Source organism: Tursiops truncatus, chromosome 4, assembly GCF_011762595.2.
Source record: "Tursiops truncatus isolate mTurTru1 chromosome 4, mTurTru1.mat.Y, whole genome shotgun sequence".
In the NCBI taxonomy this organism is placed as follows: Eukaryota; Metazoa; Chordata; class Mammalia; order Artiodactyla; family Delphinidae; genus Tursiops; species Tursiops truncatus.
In genome coordinates this window covers 103,754,867-103,763,834 of record NC_047037.1, presented here as the reverse complement: position 1 = coordinate 103,763,834, position 8,968 = coordinate 103,754,867, and the positions used below count along the sequence as shown (strand labels likewise).

Below are 8,968 nucleotides of genomic sequence, written 5' to 3'. Positions count from 1 at the left end.
TGTCCATTTCCTTCTAGTGACTGTCTGCTTTTGGACACTCTTTAGTGCCTTTAGGTAGGTTTTCTTTTTCCTTCACAGAAAAAATACAGTTGTTGTCTGTGTGAGTATTGGTATGAAGGTTGGTCTGAAGGCTGGTGTGAGCTCTCTAGCCATATGAAAAGGCTTTATATTAATTTTTTAAATTGTTGATGGCCTTGTTTACTTGCTTCAGTATATTAAATTCCACTAGAACAATGTTTCCTTTTTACCTTACATTATCATTTGTATCACTCACTTTGAATAATATTAACCCTATTTCTTCGTACCTAATGCTTTCTCTCCTACTATCAGATTTTTTTAAATTGAAGTATAGTTGATTTACAATATTATATTAGTTTCAGGTGTACAACATGAGGAGGGGCAAGATACTGCTATCAAATGTTTTTAGGAAAACATGTTCAGTGAAATTCAACATATATAATGAAAAAATGCACAAATCACATGTATACTGTTTGATGAATTTTTCTCAAAGTAAACACACCATCGTAGCCAGTATCCAGATCAGGAAATAGAATATTATCCGTTACTCAGACAATCACCTTATGCCATCTTCCACTCACTATAAACTCTCTTCCTTAAAGCTAATAATTATCTTGACTTCTACCAATTAGTTATGCTTGTTCTGGAACTTATGTAAATAGACTCACAAAACACATTGATTTTTTACATCTGTATTGGAGTATAATTGCTTTACAATGGTGTGTTAGTTTCTGCTTTACAACAAAATGAATCAGTTATGTATATACATATGTTCCCATATCTCTTCCCTCTTGCATCTCCCTCCCTCCCTCCCACCCTCCCTATCCCACCCCTCCAGGCGATCACAAAGCACTGAGCTGATCTCCCTTTGCTATGCGGCTGCTGCCCACTAGCTATCTACCTTACGTTTGGTAGTGTATATATGTCCATGCCTGTCTCTCGCTTTGTCAACACATTGATTTTTTTGGTGTGTATGGTTTCTTTTGTAACCAGACGAGGCTGGTACCAAACCCAAAAGGCCAATACTGAAGAGACAAATGTTGGTGGAGAATGAAAATTTGCTTTATTCAGGAGGCCAGCAGCTGGGGACGATGGAGGACTAATGTCCTAAGACCATCTCCAAGTTGCTGGTTAGGAGTCAAAGGTTTTAAAGGCGGTGGGAGGGAGGGGGCTGCAGGGTGCATGTTCAGCTTGTGCACAATTCTCGGATTGGTTGGCATTAAGGTGAAGTTTCGAACATCACCAATCTTCTGGTTTCAACCAGTCTGGGGTCTAGGTGCTTGTGGTCAGCGGTTTTCAGCTGGGGTGGGGGGAGGCTGCCTCTGTAAAAACAACTTAGGAGTGTGTGTCAGGCCTTTATCTATATCTTTCAGGGAACTGGGAGTTTCGTGACTTTGCTATGTTGATGCATTTGTAGTCTAAATTGTTGCCAGCTTCCTGGCCCATGTACTTGAGTTGGTACCTGGAATTAAGCAAGCAAGATTATTCTCTCCTAGTCAATTAGTTGTTGTCTAAAATAGCTCTAAGACATGCTTGGGTCAGTAGGAATGGAAAATACATGTTTAAAATTTTGTGCTGCTCAAAATGGGGCAGGTTATGCTCTGGCTGCATTTTCACCCAACATTATATTTGTAAGAATCATCCATATTATTTGCATACAGCATAGCTCATTAATGTTCATTGTGTATGATATTCTATGGTCTGAAAAAATAATTTATTTGTTCTACTTTGGGTGGATATTTGTATTATTTCCAGATTGAGGCTATTACAAATAAACTACTGTAAGTATTTTAGTACATGACTTTTAGTGCCGATGTGTACAAATTCCTGTTGCATATATATCTAGGGGTGGAATTACTAGAACACGGTATTTACATATGTTCAGATTTAGTTGATACTGACAAACAGCATACCAAAAAGTTGTTATCAATCACCAGCAGTGAATAAGAGTTTCATTTGCTCCACATCCTTGCCAATACTTAGTTTATACTTTTATCATGTAAACCACAACATTTTTCTAATTAAGTTTTCTTGTCCTAGTTTGCTTAATTTATGCAATTTCTCACTAAAATAAGAACTAAGAGCTATTTTTAAAATAACTCTAATAAATCAGTAATCCGGTGTCTTGAAGGAGTATCAAATAATTGTTCACTGTTTCTAACTAGAATATCCAAAATAAGAACCTCAAATGCAAAGTAGATATTTTGTACTGAGGTGTGTTATGAACATGTGTCCCATCTGATGCATGTTCTGGGTGTGTATTCTGTTGGGGGAAGATTTAAAGCTGCTATCAGAATATGATTTGGGATTCAGAGCCTTGCTAGAGAGAGACTAGTCAAGGCGATTAATTTTAGTTACTTTTCATCCTTAAGAAAACCGTAAATACTTTGAACAAAAACCAATCAGCTACTTTAAAATATCTTTTGAACCAATTAAAACATATTCTTATCTGTATACAGGGCATCATCAGATTTGACCCAATACTATATGATCTTCACATTATGAGGGCATTCAGAAATTGACCTAGAGAGGCACTTCAGAAAACAAGGTGTTTGTTAGTTTCAGTATGCTTCCTATATCTTGTTTCTTGTAACCAAGCTTTCTTTTTTTGAACTTGTAAAAAAAAACTTTTAGTGGTTTTCCTGTAAAATATGGGTGTTTGATTTCTCACAGTTGTTCACTAAAGTTTCTCTTAGGCCAGTGATTTCCAAAGGGAGGGAAAGTTGTTTGGGTTAGGAGAGGTATATAGTGTGTGTGTGTGTGTGTGTGTGTGTGTGTGTGTGTGTGTGTGTGTGTGTGTGTGTGTGTGTGTGTGTGTGTGTGTGTGTGTGTTTTCAGGGGACAGCGTTACTGAGGTGAAATGATGGGAACATAGTACCACTTTTCTACATTTCTTTATCCTCACCCTGAGCAATATTTCTGTAAAGAACATTGGCTGAACTTGAAGTGAAAGTCAGCTTACACAATTCAGTTTTTAAACAAAATATTGATACAATATGAGGGTTGCAAGAAGTGAACTGATTTATGGGAAGTGTTTTAATATAGAATACAACAAAAACAATTTCAGTACTAGCTTGTAACATGTCAAAGTATTTTTTTCAAGCACAGGGCCATGGAATCTTTCATACAATAGGAAATTTCCTTGTTTGAGTTCATTTCAACCTGTGGCGGCACATTAGCCTTTTTGTGTGTGCCAGTGATGCTGGTTTAATATTTTCCAACATTTTTCCCTTTAATGAGAATGTGGTAGTAATAACAGCAAGTTTGTAGAGGTACCAAAATTTCAAATCTCTCACTACACATTAAAATGTTCTGTCTTATCTTGCCTTTCCCTCACGTTCTCTCTTTCACACACCCACACAGAAATCTTCAGAATAGTTAAAATGGAAAAAAAAAGTAGGTTTCATATTATATTTGCTCTAGCATGGGACAAAATATTTTAAGATGGCAAACACTGAAAACTTTTATTCAAAAATCTCAAAGTAAAAGAGATACTCCAGGAAGATGAATTATATCCTGTATCTCTGAGGAACCCCCAGCAAACCAATGTATATATGACTCAAGGAACATGCATTCCTTACTGTAAGAAGTTAGACGTGTACTACCCAATGAAAATCTGTTAATTTTTCTATGCAACTTGGATTTTCTTTGCTTAAAAAATATCAAATTCTATTTCATTTCTATTATTAGAGGTGTTCTAATTTTGCTCACTGGAGAAAGTGCAACATGGTTGAGATTTAAAATGGTACCACTTTGTACAAAATAATAGGAGCCTTGATTTATAGTTTTATCGAAAACTTTTCCACAGCTGGATTTGATTTCATAACTTCCATTTTTTTCTTGTCTAAAAAATGAATTAAAAGCTTATATTTAAATAGTGGTTCTGCTGTACAAATGGAATAAACTACAGGGCAGAGTATAGATTATTTTGCCGTGGTTTATGATCTGGTTTGCCCTAAAAGATTCATTAGTTATGTTTCCTTTTGGTATTATTCTCTCTGGCATCTCTTACGGCACTGCTAAAATTTTACTCCCTCCTGCATCCTACAAGGCTAATCAGTCACATCAATTCATCAAATAAAATATGTACAATTTCTGACACTTTCTTTAGAAGATGGTATTGTTGCCATGGTGGCTTTTAGCTTGGAGATTTCTGACATTTGTTGGATCTCATTGTTTCTTCTTGCTCTTTTTTTGGATAATGAAGTAAATGAGTTTTGCTCAGATTAACATTTAATAAGTTCATGAAAAATTTACTAATCAGATTAATTCTATAGTGTTTTTCTCTTGTTGAGATTTTGGTTGCCTGTAATTTTCTTTTATGTTGGTAGATAGTAAAACTTGTCAAAGGATCTGCTTAGAAAATGAGAAAGAAACACTTGACTAACAAGAATATACTTAAATGAAGAAGTTGGTGCAACACAAATCTTAATAGTTGGTCTTCTTAAAATATTCTTTTATGCTTACTGATATTTGATATTTCTGATTATATTTTATTTTCTTAGGTGAAATATATGTCTAAAGGTATATATATAATATATAATATACATAAATGTATATCTAAATATCTAACATGTTTGAAATTTCTCAAAGCTTCAGGAAAAATTATAGCACATATTTTAGGTAAGGAGTAAATAAAATGAAACTCCAAACTAGATAGCTTTACCAGAGAATTAGAGCAAAACCTTTATCTGGTTTTTGCCTGTCTAATTCTGGTCCACCATCTGAATCTTGTAGGCTCATGCTTTTTTAAATTATTAGCAAACCAGGAGAAATCATGATGCAAGGTATATCCAACAAATTGTCCTCCAGAAATGAAGGAGAAATAAAGACTTTACCAGATAAACAAAAGCTAAGTAAGTTTATTGCTAGACTGGTCTTACAAGAAATGCTAAAGGTAGTCCTTCAAGTTGAAATAAAGGATGCTAGAGAGCAACATGATAGCATGTGAAAATATAAAGCTCTCTGGCAAAGGTAAATATATACACAAATACAGAATCCTGTAACACCATAGTGATGTTGTGTAAATCAGCTTAACTCTATTATAGTATTTAAAAGATAAAAGCATAAAAAACTATAACTATATTATTAGGTTAATGGATACAAAATATAAAAATATGTAATTTGTGACATCAATAACATGAAGTAGGGAAGATGTAAAGTAGTAGAGTTTTGTATGCAATAGAAGTTAAGTTGTTATTAGTTTAGAATAGATTGTTATAACTGTAAGATGTTTAATGTAATCCCCATGGTAACCAAACGGAAAATACCTAGGAAGATAAACAAAAGAAAATGAGAAGGGAAAGAAGGGAATCAAGTATGCCATTACAAAAACAATCAACAAAACACAAATGAAGGCAGTAAGAGAGGAACAGAATGACAAAATAGCTATAAGACATACAGAAAACAAATAACAAAATGGCAGTAGTAAGCCCTCACCTGGCAGCAACTACTTTAAATGTAAGTGGATTAAACTCCACAGTCTAAAGATGTAAAGCAATGAAATAGATTTTAAAAAAAGAGAACAAGATCCAACTATATGCTATCTGTAAAACTCACTTTAGATTTAAGGACACATATAGATTGAAAATGAATGGAAAAAGATATTCCATGCAAATGGTAACCAAAAGTGAGTAGAGAGGTGACCATCATTATATCAAAGTAGACAGTAAGTCAAAAACTGTCACAAGAAACAAAGAAGGACATTATATAATGACAACAGGATAAATTCACCAGTCAGGTATAACAATTATATCTATGCACATAACATTAGCGCATTGAAATATATGAACCAAACATTGACAGAACTAAAAGAAGAAATAGAAAACAGTACAACAATAGTAAGGGAATGCAATACCCGACTTTCAACAATAGATACATCATCCAGCTAAAACATCAATAACGAAACAGCAGGCTTGAACAACACTAGAGAACAAATAGACCTAACAGACATGTATAGAGCATTCCATCCAAAGCAGAATACACATTCTTTTCAAGGGCGCATGAAACGTTCTCCTGGATAGAGCCTATGTTGGGCTACAAAACAAGTCTTAACAAATTTAAGATTGAAATTATACCAAGTATCTTTTCCAACCACAGTGGAATGAAACTAGAAATCAATAGAAATAAAGTTGGAAAATTCACAAATAAGTGGAAATTTAATAACACACTCTTGAACAACAGAGGGGTCAAAGAAGAAATAACAAAGAAAATTAGAAAACATCTTGAAACAAATTAAAACAAAAACACAACATACAAAAACTTATGGGTTGCAAGCAAAAGCAGTACTGAGAGGCAAGTTTATAGTGATAAACATCTACATTAAAAAAGAACAATCCCAAATAAACAAGCCAATGTTATGCCTCAAGGAACTAGACAAATGAAAACAAACTAAGCTCAAGTTCGCAGAAGGAAGGAAATAATAACGATTAGAGCAGAAATAAATGAAATAGAGAATAAGAAACAATAGAAAAAATCAGCAAAACTAAGAATTGGTTTTTTGAAAAGATTAGCAAAATTGACAAACCCTTAGCTAGACTAAGAAAAAAACAGAGGAGACCCAACAAAAATCATAAATGAAAAAAAGACATTACAACTGATGCCACAGAAATAAAAAGGACTATAAGAGATTACTACGAAGAATCATACAGGCCGCTGCGCCCCCCGGACGCGGTCGCCGACGCCGGGGCCGGCCGACCCGGGACCCGCGGAGGACGCCGGCCGCGCTCGGCCCGAGGAGCGGTGCGGGGAGCGGGGCGCAGCGTTGCGGGGCGCGGGCGCCCGGGGGTCCCGGCGCGGGGGCGTTGGGCGCGGGCGGGGCTGGGAGCTTGGAGGACCCCAGGACCCGACCGGGCCGAGCCTTGCTCTCCGCTGCAGCCAGGGAGCATCGTAAGACACAAGTCACGGGACGTCGCTCGTCCGTTCAGAAGGGCTGCCATGGGCTCGGTGGGCAGCCAGCACCTCCAGGAGCCCAGCATGGGGAGCACGCCGCACAGGAGCGTGGTGATGAGCTTCGACGGCGGCCCGCTGGAGGAGGTGGCGGCCGGGGTAGCCCAGGCCCAGGGCAGTAGGGCCAGGGGCATCCCGATTTTCACGGACTCTGAGGAGCCGGTGCCTGACGACCGCTACCGCGCCGTCTACTTTGCAACGCTCCTGGCTGGCGTGGGCTTCCTGCTGCCGTACAATAGCTTCATCACCGACGTGGACTACCTGCACCACAAGTACCCAGGGACCTCGATTGTGTTTGACATGAGCCTCACCTACATCCTGGTGGCGCTGGTGGCTGTGCTCCTGAACAACGCGCTGGTGGAGAGGCTGAGCCTGCACACGAGGATCACCGCGGGTGCGCCGCCCGCTGCCCACCCGGCTCCCGGCCCTCACACCTGGCCGTCACATGCCCTCCATTCCCTGCGTGCGCCTCACTCTCCTCGTCTGTAAGATGGGCGCACCTCCTAGGAACGTCATGGGGTTCAACTATGAAAACAGTGTCAGGCCCATGTGCGTGTAACACGTGCTGGCGTGATGCCTGCGCCTGGCGAGGCTGCCGTGCACCCCACGTGTGTCCCGGGGCCCTTGCTCTTCCCTGCTCTTCCTCTCCCATTTGTCTCCATGGTAACATTCAGCTTCAAAACACAGCTCAAGGCGCCTCCTCCAGGAAGCCTTCTGGGTGCCCCGCCTAGAACTCTAAGATGTCCCCGCCCTCCCAGTATTAAGGGGAAAGGCAGAGAGAGGGCACCTCAGACCTGGCTCCATGTTGGGGGATGAGGGGGCTCCCCCAGCCCACCATCGAGTGCCACCTCTCTGGCCTCTCCGCACACAGGCTACCTCTTAGCCTTGGGCCCCCTCCTGTTCATCAGCATCTGCGACGTGTGGCTGCAGCTCTTCTCTCGTGACCAGGCTTATGCCATCAACCTGGCTGCGGTGGGCACCGTGGCCTTCGGCTGCACAGGTAGGGCCAGGGGCCGGGGTGGGCTGAGCCCCTGGGTGCCCACTGCGGGCCGTCCCACCGGCCCTGTTCGTGTGCTGGGGGCATGTTAATAGAGGGTGAGCCAGACTCAGTGCCGGCACGTTTCCACGTGCACATGGGCGAGTCTGCTTTCACACATGCACGCACGCTGCACACCCAAAGGGCTGCGTGCGCTGGTCACACACAGAGTCAGAGCACACACGCCACACACATGTCCACATGCCCACATGCCATGTGGACATGGAGGCAGTTCCCTGGTTTTCTCAGGTATAAACCAGGCTTCACAACCTCTCCTGCCCATGTCACCGTGTCACTGTGTTTCTCTTGGGCGGTAGCTTTCAAATTTTTTTTTAACTTTTTATTTTGAAACTGTTTCAAACCTATGGAAAGTTAAGAATAATATAATGAGTTCCCATGTACCTTTCACCTAGATTCACCCATTGTTAACATTTCGCCACATGTGCTTTCTTTCCTTCGCTGGCTTTCTCTGTTCCCCCTCCCTGCCCCCAACTTCTTTTTTTTTTTTTAATAAGAATCTTTTTTAAAAATATGTATTTATTTATTTGGCTGCGCTGGGTCTTAGTTGCGGCACGCAGGATCTTCGCTGCCGAGTGTGGGAGCTTTAGTCGCGGCATGTGGGATCTAGTTCCCTGAACAGGGATCGAAGCCGGGCCCCCTGCACTGGGAGCGCGGAGTCTTAACCACTGGACCACCAGGGAAGTCCCCCTCCTCCACCTTCTAAAGTATATGTATTATATGAAATTTCCCCTAAATATATATAAATAGAAAATGTAAAAAAAAAAAAAAAAAAAAGAATCATACAAAAGCAAATTTTTTAACCTAGATAAAATAATAATTTCTAGAAACATTCAACGTGCCAAGACTAAACCATGAAGAAACAGAAAATCTGAACAGACCCACAACTAGTAAGGAGATTGAGTTAGTAATCAAAAACCTCCCAATAAAGAAAAGTCCAGGACCAGA

At 40.1% G+C, this 8,968-nt stretch overlaps 1 protein-coding gene across 1 annotated transcript; it reads left to right on the top strand.

Annotated features, from left to right (window-relative positions):
- The first annotated feature begins 4,955 nt into the window (after positions 1-4,955).
- LOC117312099 (equilibrative nucleoside transporter 4-like) lies at positions 4,956-8,757 on the top strand. The gene is made up of 4 exons (XM_073804649.1): positions 4,956-4,992; positions 6,626-7,360; positions 7,838-7,966; positions 8,568-8,757. The coding sequence occupies exons 1-4, from the start codon at positions 4,956-4,958 to the stop codon at positions 8,636-8,638; spliced, it is 972 nt and encodes a 323-aa protein (XP_073660750.1). The 3' UTR covers positions 8,639-8,757.
- Positions 8,758-8,968: the final 211 nt, after the last annotated feature.

Bases quoted from the DNA above. Each gene is read 5' to 3' on its own strand.
- LOC117312099 (XM_073804649.1), top strand. From the start codon at position 4,956: ATGATAGCATGTGAAAATATAAAGCTCTCTGGCAAAG. The intron at 7,361-7,837 runs GTGCGCCGCCCG...CTCCGCACACAG, and splicing joins GCACACGAGGATCACCGCGG to GCTACCTCTTAGCCTTGGGC. The intron at 7,967-8,567 runs GTAGGGCCAGGG...GCTGGGTCTTAG, and splicing joins CGTGGCCTTCGGCTGCACAG to TTGCGGCACGCAGGATCTTC.